The sequence below is a fragment of the Odocoileus virginianus genome, chromosome 5 (assembly GCF_023699985.2).
Source record: "Odocoileus virginianus isolate 20LAN1187 ecotype Illinois chromosome 5, Ovbor_1.2, whole genome shotgun sequence".
Lineage (NCBI taxonomy): Eukaryota > Metazoa > Chordata > Mammalia > Artiodactyla > Cervidae > Odocoileus > Odocoileus virginianus.
The window spans coordinates 59,830,980-59,853,859 of NC_069678.1; the positions used below are offsets into that span (position 1 = coordinate 59,830,980).

The 22,880-nt window shown below is 35.8% G+C and overlaps 1 protein-coding gene across 15 annotated transcripts in view; it reads right to left on the reverse strand.

Moving 5' to 3' along the window:
* Nucleotides 1-1,595: 1,595 nt before the first annotated feature.
* Nucleotides 1,596-22,880, reverse strand: part of MIER1 (MIER1 transcriptional regulator) — a 71,973-nt gene continuing 50,688 nt past the window's right edge. For 14 of the 15 annotated variants that reach the window (XM_020896145.2, XM_020896147.2, XM_070467984.1 and 11 more), the window contains 6 exons: nucleotides 18,910-19,061; nucleotides 17,627-17,708; nucleotides 16,450-16,544; nucleotides 12,895-13,022; nucleotides 7,674-7,813; nucleotides 2,145-5,187 (listed from right to left, as the gene is read on the reverse strand). In XM_020896145.2, the coding sequence (XP_020751804.2) occupies nucleotides 4,859-5,187; nucleotides 7,674-7,813; nucleotides 12,895-13,022; nucleotides 16,450-16,544; nucleotides 17,627-17,708; nucleotides 18,910-19,061 (926 nt within the window). In that variant the 3' untranslated portion in view covers nucleotides 2,145-4,858. Of the gene's footprint in view, nucleotides 1,851-2,144; nucleotides 5,188-7,673; nucleotides 7,814-12,894; nucleotides 13,023-16,449; nucleotides 16,545-17,626; nucleotides 17,709-18,909; nucleotides 19,062-22,880 lie in introns of those variants that run through there. The other variant, XM_070467986.1, reaches the window with a different exon arrangement.

Genomic DNA, 22,880 nt, shown 5'->3' on the forward strand with positions numbered 1-22,880 from the left:
TCAAATTCATGTTCACTGAGTCAGTGATGCTATCCAACCATCTCATCCTCTGCTGCCCTTCTCCTTACCGTCAATCTTTGCAGCATACAGGTCCTTTCCAGTGAGCTGGTTCTTCGCATCAGGTGGCCAAAGTATTGACAATTCAGTTTCAGCATCAGTCCTTCCAATGAATAGTCAGGGTTTCCCATTTTCCCACATCCTGAATAGTCAGGATTCCCATTTAGGACGGACTGGTTTGATCTCCTAGGAGTCCAAGGGAGTCTCAAGAGTCTTCTCCAGCACCACAATTTGAAGGCATCAATTCTTTGGCACTTAGCCTTCTTTATGGACCAACTTTCACATCCATACATGACTACTGAAAAAATCTTAGCTTTGACCATATGGACTTTGTCAGCGAAGTGACATTTCTGCTTTTTAATACACTGCCTAGGTTTGTCATAGCTTTTCTTCCAAGGAGCAAGTGTTTTTAAATTTCATGGCTGCAGTCACCATCTGCAGTGATTTTGTGGCCCAAGAAAAGAAAATCTATCACTGTTCCCCACTTTTTTCCTTTTTATTTGCTATGAAGTGATGGGACTAGATGCCATGATCTTAGTTTTCTGAATGCTCAGTTTTAAGCCGGCTTTCTCACTCTCTTCATTCACCCTCATCAAGAGGCTGTTTAGTTCCTCTTATAGTTGCTTAATTTCTAACAAATACAGTAAGTTCAAGGAAAATCTTACTAGCTAGAATTATGGGCAAACAGTTGTTAGCTCTTTATTCCCCTGAGCTCATACCTCCTCTTTTCTTGTGCCCTCCTTGGACTCAGCACACACTTACACTGCTGTATTCACCTAATGCCTTGAGAAGAACATGCTACATCTCTGAAGCCGTAAGTTAAGCACAGCAGCCGGCACAAGTACAGGCCCAAACGTTTGTTGAATATTGCATACGGAAACATGATGAGAACTTATCATTGACTTTTAAATGTGAAGGTTTTACCATCAGTTTGGACAAAGGAGAATTAGAAGTTCAACCTCAGTTTATATGGCAATTCCTCAATGTTCTTCACAGAATAAGTAGACTTTAAATGCACATTCAAGTTCACTTCTTGGAACAAGCAAAATGACACTTTAAGTACAGCTGACCTTTGTACAACACAGAGGCTGGGGTGCTGACCCTCCACCCAGTTGAAACTGTGTGCGTAATTTACCGTCTGCCCTCTGTATAGTATTCCTCTTGTCATCCAATGTCTCACACCCACAGATTCAACCAAGCAAGGATCATGTGGTATTTACTACTAAAGAAAATCTGCATGTAAATGGACCCATGCAGTTCAAACCTGTGTAGTTCAAGGGTCAACTGTATATTACATACTCTAAAAAAGTCACAGGACCTAGTATAAAAACAAGATAAATAATCATGTTTGGTAAAGAAAAAACACAGATGTCAGATGTCAAAGATGCCAGCACAATACTAAGGGTAAAAAATAAGATTATGGATAATTGGTATTAGAAGACAGAGATTACTGCAAATATTTAAATACATAAAGTCAGTCCATAACATGGGGCAGATAAGATTTTGCAAAGGATAAACCTGATTACTAAACAGCGGAGTTGATTTTATGATAAAAAGTTTAATCAGTAAGCATAATGATATAGGAAGGTCATTTTAAGGGAGAGATTTATATGGTTTTCCTCACTGGTACTTTGCATAAATATGGATTATAATTAGAAAAACCTTTATTTCTGATTTGGTGTTTAGCAGTGATTACATTTGATATTTAGCAGAGCTGGTTACACACCCCAAGGGTCATCAGCACACATCCTGCCTGGAAAATTCTTCAGCAACTGTATGTGATATAAATTGCACTGTAAAAGAAGGAAACAAAATATTTGTAAGTAGTTCAGAGAAAGAGATACGGGTGAATAGAGGTCCACAGACCTAAGGATCTCTCTGGAGGACAAAAAAACATCATCTGTCCATTTACCCATGAGGTAAAAGGGATCAGGAGCCACTGAAACACTACTTCACACCCTTGTCTAGGAGCTGAAAGAACAAACTGTATACATTCACATTGTAAACTGCATCATTCAAACTTAAAATCTATAATTAACACCTACTCAATCTACTAAAAATCATTCACAAAGCATTATGTAGGCAAATATGTTTAAAAAAATATTTTAATAAGCATATTCAGAATGGCAGAGAGGGAACAGGGTAAGGGAATTATTTTACAGTGCAAAATTATTATGCATAAATTTAAAAACATTAATCCATAATTTTAAATGCCTATTTAAATATTATTTCAAATACATTTTAAAGCTCAACATATTTGTTTTGTTGAACTGAGTTGCAAATTTTGAACTCTATTTGAAAACACATCATAGAACAGAATACCATTCCAAATGAAGATAGTGCTTTGCTGGGGGTAGGTATGGGGTGAGGGAGACTAAGTAACTATTAACGAAGGCTTCTTTTCCCAATGCAGTTTGTCAAGAGTTATGAAATGTACTAAATCTTAAGCAAATTAAATTCATGATATTACTAAAATTTTTTAAAGTAGTGCAATGACTTATCAAGTTATAGTGGCTGCATTATAAAGAACAATGTACTGTGTCAAATACCTATATAAACATAAAATACAATTAAATATTTCTCTATGAAAAGCTGAGCATTATGTATTATAATAGTGGAATGTTTTTCATTAGGCAGACTTTAAAAAGATTAAGAAAAGTAAAATTTCCTAACATGTATACAACATGTGCCGTATTTGCAAACATGCCTGAGAATTTATTTAAAATGTTCCTGTAATATCAGTTTGCAAGAACTTCACAAACCTGCTAACAAAATGCATCTTTTAAAAAAAGGTGAAAATGGCATCTTTAATATTGCAACAACTTAAAAAAGTACATCATCACTATTTCTATACACCATCTTTGAAAAAGAGCTAGGATACTTTGGATTCATATAATAAAATTTGATTTAGAAAATGGATTGTGACCATCTGCTAAAGCTGCCATTCTGGATAAATTAATGTTCTAGGTAAAACAAAAACTACAAAAAGCTCACGCTTCTCACCACATTCACCCAAAACTTTGATTTACTTGGATCTATATGTAATAACAGTGAATCTACATCATGTAAAGTCAAGTGTTGTAAAGTGGCTTTTAACACTGTTTGGGGGAAAAAAGTTGTTCACATTGGTGGAGGGAAGCAGTCTGAACATAGGTTAATAGTAATACTTCATGGAGGATAAGGCCTAAACCATAATTTCTCAGTGCAAACCTCTACTCAATTGCATTAGACAGCTGAGCCATTAAAAACAAGATCACAGAAGATATATTCTAAAAAGACATTGGCTCTTTGATGGCTGAAAATGAACTGCTAGAAGTATTTGGGGGTATGTCTGTGTGATAAGAGTAGTTAATAATCTTTTATAAAAGTTTGGATATAGGTTGGTCTATCAGCTGTATAAAACTACATTTTTTAAAATAAGAATTTTGCACTAAAAATAAAATGGCACTCTTGCAAGGTGATGCAAATCAGTTCAGTTCAGTCACGCAAGTCGTGTCCGACTCTTTGTGAATGGATGATCCTATTTGTAATCACACAGAGCAATGGTTACTGAATAGCTTATTTTCACTTTGGAAATGCACTATCAAATATGAAAAGCTGGATTGTAATTGGAAATCTAATTATCTGGTGATCTATTATCACCAGATAAGTTTATCACTTTTTCCTCATAAAATCAGTATCATTGCCTGCCAACTCTTTGTGTGTGCCAGTATCTAAGTATCACTTGACCTTTTCCCCTGTTTATTTAATGCAAAAATGGGAAATTTTATAAAGCATATAAAAATAACTGAATGGGATTCTGGTCAGCATGATACATTTAAGCACTTGAAGTCAACATTAAACTTCTGTTTTGCTTCAAAAATAATCTTGAAAATTATAACAAATGCAAAACAAACTGTGTGATCTAAGTATCATGCTTAATTTCAGTTCTCAAACTATTTGTCCTTAAGTAAAAACTTGAAAAAACAAATGTTCACAATCCTTTATGAATGCTTTTTACCACCTGGATAAGAAACATGACTCAGTTACTACACAAACACTTAAAAATTCATTAGAAAAACCTTAGCAAAATAAAATGAAAGCTGACAGACTCAGAATATCAATTCCTCTCATAAAAGTTTACCAACTGTACAAGTTAAGAAAATTATACAAGCTTTTGTGTTAAGAAAGGACAGCTCAGTCAAGACATATGTACTGTAAAAATCTTTCAAAGGCTACAAAGAATCTGGAAAAATACAGAATGTATTTCTTAAGCCCAGATAAGAATATGGAAAGACATCATTGATGTCAACAATTTTACATATACAAACCTGACTTGGTTTATTTTTAAACTTCTATATATAAAAAAATCATGCTAGCATAACTTTCAGGATTCATAGGGTTTCCTTAATAATGATACTCAATTTGTATGGAGAGAAAAATGTCTGTTATAAAAGACATTTTAAGAAACTCTGAAAAATTGGTGTTAATCAGAAATTTGAACTTGTTTTTTTTCTTCTCTGCCATCAAACTAAGCAAAAAGTACCTTGCAGTGAAATTTTAGGATTAATACATCAAATGAGAAGGTACAGATGTATCTGTAGTTCATTCAAACTTACTAAACTATGTTATTTCCTTAAAAGGGCCTTTACAATTTTAAAGCAAAAAATCTGCAAAAAGCAGAATTATGAAATCTTATTTACTAAAGTTAGGACTCAATTCAAATTTTAACCAACTGCTTCAAGGAAATCAACTTTTTAAGGTAACCCATCAACCCTGAAAATTTTAGTCACACCAGAATTTACTCCAAAGAAAGTAAAGTTTAGTCATCTGTGTTCTCAAGTTCTTCAAATTTTCCATGTGAGATTGTGTCTTGGAAAAACTCAGAACCACCTGGACTTTCTTTTCCATTGCTGTTTACCCTTCGCCTTTTGGCAGGTCTCTCACTTTTTTCATCAAAATCATTTTCATTTCTTGCAGTCATATGGGCGACTTTTGGGTCAGTGGTTAGGTTATCTGTTTCATAACCATTGGTATCCATATCTGTGTGAAGTGGTTTCTTACTTCCACCTGTTGGTCCATTAACATGTAATCCTTCAACTTTCACATCTTCTTTGTTTAATGTTTCACCTGGTCCATTAGATGACACCCCTTGGTTGGAAGAGACATGAAAGAAACTGCTAATATTATAAAGCTAAATTCATAAATTATTATAAAAGTGCTATAAACAGCTATAAAATAACTTTTTATCAAGGAAGTGAGGTATCAAATATGTGTATGTGTGTGTGTATATATATAGTTTGAACTCTGGCTTTATTTACTTTAGTAGCTGTGTGACCTTAGGCAAATTATTTACACTCTCTTGTACCTCAGTCTGATCACACATATACATGAGGATAACAACAAATTTATAGGGTTGCTGTGAAGATTAAGCTAATGAATGTAAACAATTAAGACCAGGATTTGGTATGTATTAATAGCATGCTGGTATTACATGGCAACAAATAAGCAATGGATCCACCAGCAGTCTAAATAAGCTGAGTTAAAGCAAAGATATTCATAAATTATTCAGGTTTAGCAGTTTTTAACTTTCTAAAACAATGAAAAAATTATATCCTTTCTATAGAAGCTTGAGTTTTCTAATTGCCTTACAAAAGCAAGATGACATGACTTTTTCATTCTTAACATTAATCTGTCATAATGTTAAATTAATGCCTGTACTATACAAGCATACACTTGAAAATGCTAAAGGCAAACACAAATTCCCTCCTAATAGATTGAGAAAAGAAATTGCATAATTAATAACGTACAAAAGGTCATGTTACAGTTGACTGCAAAATGGAAGACAAATTTTGTGAATGCTTAATGTAAAATACAGAATGTGCTACTGGAGAAAATGAAAATTTAATTATCTGAAAAATATTCACTATAAAGAATGAGCCTCAAATACACATTTTGGTCAAAGAAAGTATTCTATTTTCTCAACTCAGAAATGCACTCAAACCATAACTGCTTATGGGATTACGCACCATATGATATAAAAGGAGTGATTTTTCCATAGTAAGCACAAGAAGCTAGGTTAAACGATCATTAGCTCAAAAATCACTATTAGATTTCAAGACACTAATTAAAACCCCTTACGAAAAAAGACTATTGGGTTGGAAAGGTCTTCCTTTCCTTAAAAAGACTGGAAATCTTAATTGTATTGCATGTGAATCGCTTCTGGGCGGAGTAATGTGTTAAGTAATTCATGAACACTCCTCCTAGGCTAACTGCATGTTATCATCAAATGGTTAAAAAGATTCAACCAACTGCCTTCAAAACACTTAAAAAAAAAAAAAATTCCAGAAAGTTCCAAAAGGCGAAAACTTGAATTTACTTTGTGCTGGCAAATACTTAAATAGTGTTTATATTTTATTTAGGTATTACATATACTCTAGAGATTATCCCTTAAGTATTTTGATAGGCACTTGGTTGAATCTGCAGACGTGGAACCTGCAGATACAGAGGGTTGACTGTACCATCAACCGTCTGCCTACCTGAGTTTCCACTCTAGTCCCAAGGTCAATCTCAGCTGCTTATTCAACTTTAGGATGGTTGTGACTGGCATTAGAAATCATGTCAGTGAACCTGAATGTTCCTGAATCAGGAAATGGCTGCTGAGCCCTAATATTTGTTTGGCTTGTTCTTAGAGGGGAAGTAATGAGGGAATGGAAAGGGATCATTAAATGAAAAAGTATATTCACCACAGTATATTAAATGCCAGTGTGAGAGCAAAGATCAGAAGAAAGGTCAAATTGTTCAATGTTCCTCTTCTAATTTTTGAGGGGGGGAAGGGATTAGCTCTCCACTGGCCCTCCCCTAAAACTATTACATCAGAATGCAGGTGGCCGAGCTTATCTCTATAATTTACCAGTTTCCTATTAAAGAGGATCAGAGAAGATTTATTACTTTATGCTTAGAGATGGTCTTCCTTAAGACTATTTTAATTAAAGTAGAAATCAAGAAAATTCTCTGACCAGGCCTTACTGATCCTCAGTCCACTGAATATTTTAAACCAGAACCTATCTTAAACTGAAATATGTGTTTCTTTTTCATGGGTGTTAAAGTGAATGTCTCTGTATAATATTAATGCACAGGCTGACATATCTGTTTTATCTTTTCTTACCTTTCTAGGTTATTATGCTATCAAGGAGAAAAAATATTTAAAAGGTGCCCTTGTTATCTGCTTTTTTCCATTTATATGCTTAAAGTGGTTTCCTGCTAGACTGTTATAAGTACTTCTGATGTGAAATGGCTGGAGTTCTGGTCTAAGACTTAATAAATAAGAATACTTACATCTAGACATTCCAACCTGATAAGAAAATAGATGCTATTTTCTTAAAAGAAATGGTCATTGTTGATGTTGTACTTTATTAAATGTACTTTTTAGTGATATCAATGGGAATTCTTTCCAATTAACTTGTACATATTCTCTGTGTTAGTATATATGCACCCTGATACTATGTTTCATCTGGAATTTATGACTTTAGGTCTGCTTTGGGGGTTGAACAGACACGGAAACAGAATTTCCCAGGCTATTGAAGGAAAAGTGCCCATCATTATGAAGAAATACAAGTGTTTCTCTGCTTGCTTACCGTTCTGATTACTATTGCTTATAGTGCCATCTTCCTTCTCAGACTGGCTGTTGCTACTGTTTGAGGCAGTTGGGGGAGGAGATGGTGCTCGACTGGAAGCAGCACTTTCACTTTCGTCTAGAAGACGATCCATGTAATCCCTTAAAATTGAGGGAAACAATAATTATTTTCTTATATTAAAAATAGCTGAAAATTAAAACTGACTGAGGTTAAATTTACAAGGCTTTATAAGCAAGTATACCCTAATTTTCTCTTACATTAATCCCAGTGGGAACATTTAAATCGAAAACTCCTTTTGGTTAAATGTCTGTAGGAAAAATGTGTGAGGGCTTTACACTAGCAAATGTTACGGACCAACAGGCAGTTTTAAAACTTTAGAAATTGTAGGCAAGTGATCAGAGTGGCCCAACTAAAATCAGAAAGGCTGTAAGTGAAGAGGGATGATGTCAATCACAAGGAGTACAAAAGAATTTCTGAACACAGACTGAACTGTAAAGCTTACAAAGATTATTTTATGACTATGGCAATATCTGAAAGACAAACTAGGACCTAATAATGAAATACCTTCCTGAAACTTCCTGTTACTTTCTGTATCACCCTTCCATGAGAGCTGAGCTATAATAAGCTCACAAAGTTCCTGGGCTTATCTACTAGCTTCGTCTGCCCGCGTATCATCAGAGGTTGAGTGTACGTCTTCCCTAAGTCATTTTCGAGCTCAATGGTGTGGGATGACATTTGTGGTAAGTGACACTGGGTTGAGGTTAGATCTGAACTAAATACCTATCTCTCTCAGGTTTAGTGTCTTTAGTTATAAAATCCATGTAATCATACATGACCTATGTACTGGGCTGTCATATAGATATGAGTAGCAAAGTGTTTTATGAACTATGAAGTGCTACTGAGTCACTAGAATAAAGGTCAGCAAACTAAGGCCTGTGGGCTGGCGATCTATTTCTGTGGATAATATGTTACTGAACACAGTCATATCCATTCATTTACATAGTGTCTATGACAACTCTTACACACCAACAGCAGACCTAAGTAGTTTCAAGAGAACTTAACATCTGCAAAGCCTAATATATTTACTCTCTAGCTCTTTACAGGAAAAGTCTGATGTCACCTGTAATGAATAATCCCGTGAAGGAAGGGAGTTCAGTCTGCTTTCTTTACCTCTGCACCATTGGTGCCTAAGTTTGCAGTGTAGAGAAGTACAATAAAAACCTTAATACATTATTTATTTTTAAATTCCCTCAGAACAAGAATAATAAAAATATTAAGACATATCTTTCAGAAGTTTGTGAGCAGGGTAAGTAGGAATGTGCACAAGAAAGAAACCACGGACGGGCTTGGAACTTTACTGAAAGTCTGTGGTTAACAGTCTGCAACTAATTAACATTTTAGGCTTTATTTTCCTCATCTATAAATGGAGGGAATTAAATTTGATGGTCTTTTAAGATCTCTTTGGCTTTATGTCATTCATCATTATAGAACAATTAGGTAATAAATCTGAAGCACATGGAAACAGAATGAACATGATGAATGCAATGCCAAAGGGACTTCAGAAGTGAAAACTAACAGAAACAGATAATGCACTAGGAAGAATTGCTGGAAATAAATCTGGTATAGTGGGAATGGGTAATGGAAGATGTTAAAAGCCACTCAAAGGAAACTAGAACTGACGAGATACCAAAATTATTTTAAATCTCTGAATATAACAATGATATCGTTAAAGACTTATTACTACTCTTTCTTAAAGGTTAATGCCATCCAGAATGCTTAAGGAAAGAGGAGGTAAGTAGACCATCCAGGGGGTTGGAGAAGCATTCAAATAGTTAGAATTATGCCAAGTTATTTTTTACTAAAAAAAAAAAAAATTGTAATTATCTGCAAGGCTGTTACAGCAAAATCTTCAGTTTGCATATGGCTACCAATTCTTTTAGGTAGTGAATGGAGAGACTGCAGTAGGATTTATCAAAGGTCATGTATAGGCAGCAAAGTGGCAAATGTGCTTCATTTTGGTGAACAAATGAAAGGTAACTATGTAACAGAAAAATAAGCAAATAACTTTCAGGATAATCTGTTCTTAACTATACATTCTGACTAAAGAGGAAGATTGAAAAATTCAGTCAAATTTCTGTCTAAAGGCATTAACTTAATGTTTTTGTCTAAAGGCATTTAAATTTTGTGTGGTCACTTAAAGTGCAACTGTTAATGGAAAGAGAAGGTCGTGGAAGCAAACACAAAAATATTTCTATGCTAGAGAAAACCACAATCTCTCCCTATCTGCAATATACAGTCTAGTCATGGCTTCTCATAGGAGACTTAACACAGCTGAAAGGGATGAGGAGGAGTCAAAAAAAAAAAAAAGTTTTCAGTTAAAAAAAGAAAAAAAAAACTTTATAAAAGACCTAGAGGGAATATAGCTGAAGACTACAAAACAGTGTTCTTGCCTAGCAGGAAAACATTTCTTCACTTCATACTGTAACACCAGGGGACATACTGTTAACTCTTAAAGCCTGAGAAAAGAGAAGATATGTGATTACTTTTAACTATGACTACCGATATGCAGAGTACACCATGAGAAACACTGGGCTGGAAGAAGCGCAAGCTGGAATCAAGATTGCCGGGAGGAAAAAAAAAAAAGATTGCCAGGAGAAATATCAATAACCTCACATACGCAGATGACACCACCCTTATGGCAGAAAGTGAAGAGGAATTAAAAAGTCTCTTGATGAAAGTGAAGGAGCAGAGTGAAAAAGTTGGCTTAAAGCTCAACGTTCAGAAAACTAAGATCATGGCATTTGGTCCCATCACTTCATAGGAAATACATGGGGAAACAGTGGAAGCAGTGTCAGACTTTATTTTTTGGGCTCCAAAATCACTGCAGATGGTGATTGCAGCCATGAAATTAAAAGCCACTAACTCCTTGGAAGGAAAGATATGACCAACCTAGATAGTATATTAAAAAGCAGAGACATTACTTTGCCGACAAAGGTCCGTCTAGTCAAGGTTATGTGGTCATGTATGGATGTGAGAGTTGGACTATGAAGAAAGCTTAGCACCAAAGAATTGATGCTTTTGAACTGTGGTGTTGGAGAAGACTCTTGAGAGTCCCTTGGCCTGTAAGGAGATCCAACCAGTCCATCCTAAAGGAGATCAGTCCTGGGTGTTCATGGAAGGACTGATGCTGAAGCTGAAACTACAATACTTTGGCCACCTCATGTGAAGAGTTGACTCATTGGAAAAGACCCTGATGCTGGGAAGGATTGGGGACAGGAGGAGAAGGGGACGACAGAGGATGAGATGGCTGGATGGCATCACCGACTCAATGGACATGAGTTTCAGTAAACTCCAGGAGTTGGTGATGGACAGGGAGGCCTGGCATGCTGTGATTCATGGGGTCACAGAGTCAGATATGGCTGAACGACTGAACTGAACTGAACTCCATCTACAGAATTCTTAAATCTTAAGAAGAATCAAGGTGACAGATATAAGTAGCTTCAAAAGATTTTTCAGAAGCTATGGAGAGATTATTAGAAAAACTAAAATGTTTAGCGGCACATCCCTACCTAACCTGTTGAGCCTGACGTCACAGAGGACCAATTAAGCCAGCCCACAACACTTCCCTTGGTGATGCTTTATGAAAGAGAAATCTGAATGACCCATGGGTCTGACCCAGCATGGCAATTCTTGTATTTTTATTGCTGATGACGACAGACTGCCTGCAGTTCGTGTGTAAACTTTCTGAAATGGGTGAAAAGATGAAAGATGTTACTATTGCTTTTCACTATAGCTTGGAAACTATTTTAAGATATATTCTGAAGACTGGATAGCCATATGTAGTTTTACATTATGTCTCAATGCTACCAATAAATATTTAACTATAAATTGATAATAATAAGCAATTATATAAAAACTGGAATACTGTTATATATAAAATTCTACTCATTATGGCCTTTGAACAAAAAGGAATGGGGCAGAGTCCAATGTCTCATGATTTCCAAGGACAATTATACCCATTTATTCCCTTTCAGATAAGTTTGCTTTGGATTTTAGAGTGTTTGAATACTCCAGACAGGGAAGTGACCAGAAGAAACACGTGTAATGAATATGACCAAGAAACAGTCAAGTAGAGTAGTTTGAAAAGCACAAGAGTATGCAAATAAGCACATCTTTCAAAGGCAATTATTTGGCTAGGCTTAACAATTTTACTGGTGCAGGCTGACCAAATGAAGTCACAACTCTTCATTATTTTTATTCCATAAACATGATACAGGGAATAATAAAGGCAAGTATGGTAAAGTGAATTTCACTGTAAAGTTCATCAGTATTTTAGAGCAATACATGAAATAAAGGGTTCGATACTCTATTACTAAGTACTTAACAGTAACATATTACTAGTGAGATTGGGGATAATGTATCATTCAGTAGCTAGACTAAAAGAAGCTAACAGAATTTGGTGCATGGGGACTGGATGACATATGAGGCATTTTGCTTAAAAAATGGATATAGTAACTATACTCCCTCTATCACTAGGAGTTAGCTAAAGTTGTATTATTTATTAAATATTGTTTCTGTTAGAGGAAAAGGCTTCAGAATATTTAGGAAAAGGGAACTTATCATGTACATGTTCATTTCTCTATAAAATATTTTGTAACAAAAAAGAAAATGCAATTTGACCTGATTTATTACATTTTCATGTTTTTTCCTTTGACAGCATCTATATACAGATCTTATTTTTGGTTCTCAAGATCTAAAATAGATTGTGCAATGAAAAATATTAATTTCCCCTCCTCTTTAAAGGACTATTAGTCATATGGCCCTATAAGTTTTAGAAAAGACAGTCTCTCCTATTCTTATTGCTCTCTCAGTGTTATTAAATCAAAACTGCATGTGCTTATACTGAGTGGAATAGAATTTAACAAAAACATGCTTTCACAGTTCTTCTCATCCATCTCCTCTCAGGAATACTACTGAAAACATATACTCTTAACATCTACTTTGATAAATTTGCTGTCTCAAATAATATGAACTGTAATTTACAATGTTTTATAAGACACTGAAAGTCTAAATACCCCATGAGGATGTCAATAAATGGATAAACTGAAATTAGTGTAAACTTTTATCCTTTTAAAGAAAGAAGAGTCTAAAAATCACTATTCTCTCAAGAAAAATTTAGAAAAGCTTGGCTAAAATGACTCAAAAGAAAAAATGAACTCACGTTACACCAGGATGAAGATTATACTTCTTTTTTCCAAATCGTGTTTGCTGAGCAAAGAAATCGTAACGTTCAGATTTTTTCCACATATAATAGAATGCTACACATTCACCAACTGATCTTGTTCGAACCTATAAGAAACAAATACTTCTTTTTAAGAATCATTTCCTCCTTAAAGGAGTTATTTCATGAAAAAACCTTAAGTTTGAAAATAAATTTAGCTGACCTTTAAGTAATAAATAATACCAGTTATAAAATATAATACAGTACCAGCTGTGTTAAAAATTACTCTTTCTAAGCTCCCACTCAGAGAAATAATATATTGGCAACAGGTCTTCAGATACTAAGCATTATGCTTTTAAAGAGACTATCATATTCATTTACTATAAAAATAAATACTCCTTTATCAAAAATGTCTGGCAGTGGCATCTGAATTATGTTTTAAGAAATCTGCAATACTTTTACTCACAGAACACCTAGGAAGACTGAATTTAAATGCCCTTTTAAAGGATTCTCTTACTAATCCCAACAATGATCCAGACTCAGCTACTTACATTGTAGAAAGGCTAAAAATATTCCAGTGAGTTAAAAGCTATTATAAAAATGCTAATATTTATTTCAAATGGATATATCTTTCCTTTTCTCCTTTGCCTTTAGATTCTCTTTTCTCAGCTATTTGTAAGGCTTTATTTTTTGGGCTCCAAAATCACTGCAGATGGTGACTGCAGCCATGAAATTAAAAGACGCTTGCTCCTTGGAAGAAAAGCTAGGACAAACCTAGATAGCATGTTAAAAAGCAGAGAAATTACTCTGCCAACAAAGGTCCATCTAGTCAAACCTATGGTTTTTCCAGTAGTCATGTATGGATGTATAGTCCAACTATAAAGAAAGCTAAGTGCCAAAGAACTGATGCTTTTGAACTGTGGTGTTGAAGAAGACTCTTGAGAGTCCCCTGGGCTGCAAGGAGATCAAACCAGCAATCCTAAAGGAAATCAGTCCTGAAAACTCATTGGAAGGACTGATTCTGAAGCTGAAACTCCAATACTTTGGCCACGTGATGTGAAGAGCTGGCTCATTTGAAAAGACCCTGATGCTGGGAAAGATTGAAAGCGGGAGGAGGAGGGGACAACAGAAGATGAGACAATTGGATGGCATCACCAACTCGATGGACATGAGTTTGAGTAAGCTCTGGGAATTGGTGATGGACAGGGAGGCCTGGCGTCCTGCAGTCCACGGGGTTGCAAAGAGTCGGACATGACTGAGTGGCTGAACTGAGTATTTGTTTACAAAGTCACTCCAGTGGTTTACTGTGCTATACCTATTTGGGAACTGAATGGTTCCTCTTACACTATATTAAATATATGGGATTGGCAGATGATGTTGACAAAATTCCCTTTTTTGCTACTTTGCTTGTAGAGCTGGTAGGGTTGCTGCATAGAAAATACTGGGAGTTTAAAAGGGAAAGTGTATCTGAATGAGTGTTTTGAGATGCAAGATGATATGATTTAACTTAGAAGTTTCTGATCCTGAAGTTGCGTATCTGCTGTGGGACTGACTGGACCTAAGGTCAACTTTATGACATCCTTATTTTGTTAGGTGGCACCTATTCTTCTTTCTGCCCCTCTGATTGCACTTCATGACTTTGGCCCATGTTGCTTTAAGACAAAACTATCAGTGTTTTAAAAACAAAAATCCCAATCACCTTCTCAAGCTGTTTTTTCGCTTCCTTTTTAGAATCTTATTCTAGAAGACAACTGTCAAGTCAACTGTACTTTACTGAAAGCAAAAATTGAAAAGACATTTTGTGGCATGCAAAAGTATTATGAAAAATCCTCAACTAAGTAAGTCTGCATAATACAACCTATGATTAAGACCCAAATTTCAATTCCAGGTGTAAAAACAATATTTTCAATGGACTATTCCCCTCCTTCTTAAGAATTGTCCTCCCTATGGTTCACTGGGACAAACCTGTGAATTAGGTATAGGTCAGATGACTTTTTTTTAACACTGAAGTATCACCGTCCCAAATATTCTCCATAAGTAAGAAATCAAGCTCTTATTTCAATATTATGTTAAGACTTTTTCTGGCTAATAGTTTTAAGTCACCTACTAAGTTCTTACTCCTTAAAAAGGATTTTGGGGCAGGGGAGGTTGTGGCTCCTTTGAGTTACATCAGCTTATCATCCCAGGGGTCCCCCTCCATAGCGTGCTTGGGTCAGTATTGTTTGAATTTAAGCAGGAATGCTAGAAAACTTTTTCAGAATCTTGCCCTGATTTCAACCATGAGTTCACTTGCTTTTCTTTAAATCAGAAACATATATAGCTAGTCATTGGCATAATACAGTTCTTTCACAGAGAAGTCACTATATTGGAGATTATCAGATGATTTGGTTACAACATTAACATGGTTTGGCTACATCTTTTTTTTGTCAATGCTAAGACTCAAAATTTCTGTCTTATTAGTTATGGCTGATGTCAAGTAACACAATTAACAAAATTATCAACAATAAACTAAAGAACACCAAAACTGAGAAAAATCAACTCAGAATTTGTAAGCAACTATTTTATTTATGGCACATAAAATGGATACTGTTAAACGTGTTGAAACAAATCAAGTGAAAACCATCCGATCACATCCAGAGATGTAAAAGAGGATGTGAGGACAGACTATTTACAGAGCTTCAGACTCAAGCCCATAAAACCCAGATACTTGTAACATCACCCTAGGTAAGCCATCACACATCTGATATACCATCTTTGAGGACACATGTAAAGCCAAGTTCCTTGTCATTTATATTAGCTAAAAATGTGACATTTATAAGCCTAGACATTACTTAATGTGCCATATTTAAATTTTAGATTTTAATTTTGCCTGTCCTAATTTTCCTTAGGAACACAATTTTTTATTCTTTACAATTGCATAGTTCTATTAAAAATCTTACCTGATTTCAGTTTAAGAGAATTATGCCTAAATAAATTTGTAAGTAATTATGAAATCTGAGGGGATATAAGTTAACACTGTATAGTTGATATTCATATGGCATAATAAATTATGCTCAATTATAAAATTATATAATGCATAATAAAACTGACTTTTAGAGGTATTTTTCTGGAAAATCAAGTCTTAATTAAAAGCAAATTAAATATTAGGTGTCTGATTTTAGAACACTCAGGACTTAAGCAAACAAAAAAATTTTAATTGTAAATATTTTCATGGTAAAAATGCTTTAAAGTTTCTAAGTTTAAAGAAAAATCTGTTAACCAGTTTGTGGAAAATAGTTTTAAGTAATTACATGGTACTCACCCATCCCATCCAGAAGCTGACAAACATAGTTTTAAGCAGACAGTTCTTAAAAGTTTCCAATAAATACCACATACTGGGAACAGTCACTGGCAAACATATGCCAGGAAGTCTAGGCATGCTTATCATAATTCCCTAAAGACTAGCATGTTAAATATTCACTACACAACTTTTAACATTAGAAAATATAGATTTCATATGACCAAGGTTAACTAAATTTATTTTTATAAAAAGAGACAACATATATCATTACTTACTTTATTAGCCTGAATCAAATGAAAATCCTTTCCATAGGCCTTCAACCCTTGTTCAAAATTTCTGCACTCTTCCTCCGTCCAAACAGATAATTCCTCTGACAAAATTGGGGGGGGGGGGGGGTGGCAAAGAGGGGGAAGGAAACTGTTAAGCAATATTCTCCCAAATGCTGCACGTAACTTAACATCCTTATTTAATAAAATTTTGGATGATTTAGTCCCTAACTCTTCAACCTCAACTTAGGCCATTTCCTCCTTATTCTTTATGATCCAACTAAACCAGTCACCTTTCAATACCTTAAACTCATTATTTTCTTTCTTTCTTTAGACTTTGTGCATGCTCTTCCCTTTGTCTAGAGGTTATTTCATGCCTCTTATCTCATCCCCCCTTTCACCTAGCTAATTCCTTTATAGCACAGTAAAAATATTTTGTTCTAGAAGCTTTCTTTTACTGCCTCATTCTTTCCCCCAACTAGTTAAAGTCCCACTGCAGTAAGTTTGAACTGCACCCTCGAATTCTCCTTGGAAGAACTCACAACTATTTTTCAGCTTTGCTACCTAGGCTCCAAACACCGAGAGTTCAGGGGCCTTGTTTATAGGTAAAGCCTCACAATTTAGTAGGCCCTTCCATTTTTGTTGAATGAATGCTCTTTCACTGGTTATACAATGATATATAACAGTACACTTAGTGAAGTGGGGTGGGAGCCAGTTTAAGAGTGACAAAAGAATTCTAGCTATGGCTTCATTATTTATGAATCATGCTTCCCTCAGCAAAGAGACCTCAGTTCTCGTAATTTTGTAACATCTGTCACTTTACTCAGTTCACAGGACCATTACCAAGATCAAGTAAGAAAATATTTATAAATGCCTTGAAACTGAAAGGCATTATGTATTTTTATTTAAATGGTCTTATTTTCTCATAAAGGAAAGGACAATATTAACCCCATTCCCCATAATGCCTTGTGTAATACTTACGTTATATACAAGTTATTTAACAAGTTATGACAAACTATTATCCAACAAATATTTACTAAATTCAGAAAGATTAGTATTAATAAATTAATAAATTTAGGATATACCTAGTAAAAAATTTTTTAACTTTTAAAATTTCAAAAAATTTAATAGCGTAAGTTTTAAACTTCTGCTATATCATGAAAACAAAGTTAATATTTATGCTTACCTCTAGCTGCTTTTACATTAAATCTTAATCTTCTCAATGCTTCTTCTGTATCAAAATTGCATTTAACTAATTCATATAATGCCTAGAAAAATAAAAGGCTTCAATATGTAACCTGGACTATGAACAATTCAAGGTGACAATTTCTTAACTGAGTAAAGGCTCTTCTAGAATCCAGTGTCTCCATGCTTTCTGGAGGACAAATAATTCCAGTGAGTGCAACATAAAAAACACTAAAGAAAAACAAATGTAATTCATTCCTGATAATTAACTGCCTCTAAATATGTAGAAAATACTGGATAAGCAAACCTCTAGCAGTGGCATGGTTTTCTAGGAATTTAGAAATAAAAGGAAATCATCTTATAATAATCACAAGTCCTTTTTTTTTAAATGTTTCTATTCAAAGATAATTTTAAACAATCAGAAAAGAAAAGCATTGGTGAAAAAAGTAAAGTATATAATGCTGTTATTAGGTTCATGGTAGGCACTGTTCTACTAGGTAAAGAATTACATTATCCCAGATGAGTATTCCCAGCTTAATGATATCCACAGATTCTCTGGGATATGCAACGGAAGTTCAAAAAGCCTAATAAAAAAATACATACAGGCAAAATATAAAAATTTCTACTGAGGCTAAAATACCAATGAGTGTTGTCAATACTATGTAGATTATGCATATTACAACCTCAGATTCCCTGCTGATGACATTATAGAGCTTCCTCTACTTACAAGGGGTCCCAAAAAACCCATCCTAAGTTGAAAATATGTCAAGCTGAAAATGCACTTTTATACACCTCACCTACTGAACATCGTCACTTCGCTGAGCCTACTTAAATGTGCTTAGAACACATACTTGGCTTACAGCTGGGCAAAATCATCCAACACAAAGCCTGTATTATAATAAAGTGTTGACTATCTCACCTAATTTACTGAACACTGTACTGAAAGCGAAAAAGAATGGTTGTATGGATTCAGAATGGCTGCATCAGCTGTTCGCCCTTGTGACTGCACTGACCAGGAGGTATGGCTTTCTGCCGCTGCCCACCGTCACAAAAGATGTTCAACTCCAGCCCAGGCGAAGGTCAAAATTCAAAGCATGGTTTCTACTGAATGCATATTGCTTTCATACCAACTAAAGAGTCAAAAAATTTTAGGCTGATCCTCTGTTAAGTCAGAGACCATCTGTATAGGAACACTGGTGGAGAGAAAAATACTGTGACAGCACTTATACATATATGTGGTTAATGTATTTGGGGAAAATTTTAAGTTACTTCTTATTCAGGTACCTGTTCATTGTCTTTTATGTGAGATCCTTCAGGAATTGCTTCCACACCTTTCTCATCACCTGTTCTTCTAGATGCATCCTTAAGAAACACAATCACTTTGTCTTCTGGTAAATATTCAGGGTCCCACAGGAGCTGATCATCATTTTCATATACTAAATTAGCAAAATATAATGTTAAAAATAATGCCAAAAATTCAGGCAAGTTTTTGTTAACACATATTGAACAAATAACTCATTCTTAGAGCCAAAATGCTGACAACTAAGAGGTAAAGCGTGGTCCAAATACCTGCTTGACTTTATTCTGAGGCAGTATTTCTAAGTGATTTAACCAATCTAAACAGACAGGTACCACTTGGTGCCCGCCCCTTTTAGATCTGGTCTGACTTACCAAATTCCAAGCTCTCTTAGCTTTAACAGCACTGTGCTGTGCTGTGCTTAGTCACTCAGTTGTGTCCGATGCCTTGCGACCCCATGGACTGTAGCCCACCAGGCTCCTCTGTTCATCGGGATTCTCCAGGCAAGAGTACTGGAGTGAGTTGCCATGGGCTTCTCCAGATCTTCCCAACCCAAGGATTGAACCCAGGTCTCCTGCTTGCAGGTGGATTCTTTACTGATTAAGCCACCAGGGAAGCACCTGAATAGCACTACCAACACTTAATTAGTAATATCTGTATGACCCTGGCAAGTTACCTTCCTACTTTCTGCCTCATTTGTGAAACACGGAAAACAACCCTATTAAACAAGATTTTAGGGATTTAAAACAACTGTGACACATTAAATAATGTTAAACTACAATTATGATTTCTGAATAGGGATGTCTAAAACAATGCTCACCAGATGTCAACACTGCTTATTTCCTGGTGGTGGGATTTGGGACCATTTTTTCTTACATCTTTGCACTTTTCCATGATGCTTGAACACGTATTGTTTTAAGTGTAAATCATTTTCATAATAACAAAAGTCATTATTAAAAAAAAAAGCATTTAGGTTTCATGAGAATTTCCATTATAAAAAGACTTAAGGCCAAATTTCATCAAAATCTTTTAAGTGAGAGAGAAAAAAAAGAAAAAAAATAAAGTGAGAGGAGTGGAAAAGAAACTAAGACAAGAGCCTTGTGGATTCCACATGACAGGAACACAAAAACATGAAATTAAGAAGGAACAGTCCCAAGACAGACAAAATATCAAAAGTATGGCAACACAGCAGCAAAGGGGAAAAAATGCTTCAGAATATAACAGACTTTTAAAAATCTGTGAAACAAGCAGGATGAAGAATTTTTTAAATTAATTTAGTTTTTATTGAAAGATAACTGCTTTACACTTGCTCCCTGGAAGGAAAGTTATGAGCAACCTAGACAGCATATTAAAAAGCAGAGACATTACTTTGCCAAAAAAGGTCTGGCTATGGTTTTTCCAGTAGTCATGTATGGATGTGAGAGTTGGACTATAAAGAAAGCCGAGTGCCGAAGAACTGATGTTTTTGAACTGTGGTGTTGGAGAAGACTCTTGAGAGTCCCTTGGACTGCAAGGAGGTCCAACCAGTCCATCCTAAAGGAGATCAGTCCTGGGTGTTCATTGGAGGGACTGATGTTGAAGCTGAAACTCTAATACTTTGGCCACCTGATGTGGAGAGCTGACTCATGTGAGAGGACCTTGATGCTGGGAAAGATTGAGGGCAGAAGGAGAAGGGGACAACAGACGATGAGATGGATGGATGGCATCACCGACTCAATGGACATGGGTTTGGGTGGACTCTGCGAGTTGGTGGTGGACAGGGAGGCCTGGCGTGCTGCAGTTTGTGGGGTCACAAAGAGTCAGACACAACAGAGTGGCTGAACTGCTTTACAGAATTTTGTTTTCTCTCAAACCTCAACATGAATCAGCCATAGGTACACATATATCCCCTCCCTTTTGAACCTCCCTCCCATCTCCCATCCCATCCCACCCCTCTAGATTGATACAGAGCCCATTTGAGTATCCTCAGCCATATAGCAAATTCCTGTTGGCTATCTATTTTACATATGGTGATGTAAGTTTCCATGTTATTGATTCCACACATCTCACCCTCTCCTCCCCTCTCCCCATGTCTGTAAGTCTATTCTCTATGTCTGTTTCTCCACTGCTGCCCTGTAAATAAATTCTTCAGTACCATTTTTCTACATTCCATATATATGCATTCAGTCAATTCAGTTCAGTCGCTCAGTCGTGTCCGACTCTTTGCGACCCCATGAATCGCAGCACGACAGGCCTCCCTGTACATCACCAACTCCCAGAGTTTACCCAAACCCATGTCCATTGAGTCAGTGATGCCATCCAGCCATCTCATCCTCTGTCATCCCCTTCTCCTCCTGCCCCCAATCTTTCCCAGGATCAGGGTCTTTTCCAATGAGTCAACTCTTCACATGAGGTGGCCAAAGTATTGGGAGTTTCAGCTTCAACATGAGTCCTTCCAGTGAGCACCCAGGACTGATCTCCTTTACGATGGACTGGTTGGATTTTCTTGCAGTCCAAGGGACTCTCAAGAGTCTTCTCCAACACCACAGTTCAAAAGCATCAATTCTCTGGTGCTCAGCTTTCTTCACCATCCAACTCTCACATTCATACATGACCACTGGAAAAATCATAGCCTTGACTAGATGGACCTTTGTTGGCAAAGTAATGTCTCTGCTTTTAAATATGCTTTCCAGGTTGGTCATAACTTTCCTTCCAAGGAGCAAATGTCTTTTAATTTCATGGCTGCAATCACCATCTGCAGTGATTTTGGAGCCCCCAAAAATAAAGTCTGACACTGTTTCCCCATCTATTTGCCATGAAGTGATGGGACCAGATGCCATGATCTTAGTTTTCTGAATGTATATATGCAATAGAATATGATATTTATCTTTCTCTTTCTGACTCACTTCACTCTGTATAATAGGTTCTAGGTTCATCCACCTTCAGAACTGACTCAAATGCATTTCTTTTTAGGGCTGAGTAATATTTCATCCTGTGCATGTACCACTACTACTTTATCCATTCATCTGTCGATGGACATCTTGGTTGCTTCCATTTTCTAGCTATTGTAAATAAACAGTGCTGCAATCAACAATGGGATTCATGTGTCTTTTTCAATTTTGGTTTGTTCATGGTATATGCCTAGGAGTAGGATTGCTGAGTCATATTGTGGTTTTATTCCTAGTTTTTAAAGGAATCTCCATATTATCTTCCATAGTTGTTGTATCAATTTACATTCCCACCAACAGTGCAAGAACATTCCCTTTTCTTCACACCCTCTTCAGCAGTTATTGTTTGTAGACTTTTCAAAGATGGCCATTCTGACCAGTGTGAGGTAGTATCTCACTGTAGTTTTGATTTGCATTTCTCTAATAGTGAGTGATGTTGAGCATCTTTTCATGTGTTAGCCATCTGTATGTCTTCTTTGGAGAAATGTCTGTTTAGGTCTTTTCCCCACTTTTTGATTGGGTTGTTTGTTTTTCTGGCACTGAGTTGTATGAACTGCTTGTATATTTTGGAAATTAATTCTTTGTCAGTTGTTTCATTTGCTATTATTTTCTCCCATTCTGATGGCTGTCTTTTCACCTTGCTTATAGTTTCTTTTGCTGTGCAAAAGTTTTTAAGTTTAATCAGGTCCAACTTGTTTACTTTTATTTCTGTTACGCTAGGAGGTGGGTCATAGAGGATCTTGCTTTGACTTATGTCATCCACTGTTCTATGTTTTACTTTCAAAAGTTTTATAGTTTCTGGTCTTACATGTAGGTCTTTAATCCATTTTCAGTTTATGGTGTTAGGAAGTGTTACAATTTCATTCTTTTACACGAAGCTGTCCAGTTTTCCCAGTACCATTTATTGAAGAAGCTGTCTTTGCTCCATTGTGTTTTTTTGCCGCCTCTGTCAAAAATAAGGTTCCCATAGGTGCATGGGTTTATTTCTGGGCTTTCTATCTTGTTCCACTGGTCTATTATTTTTGTTTTTG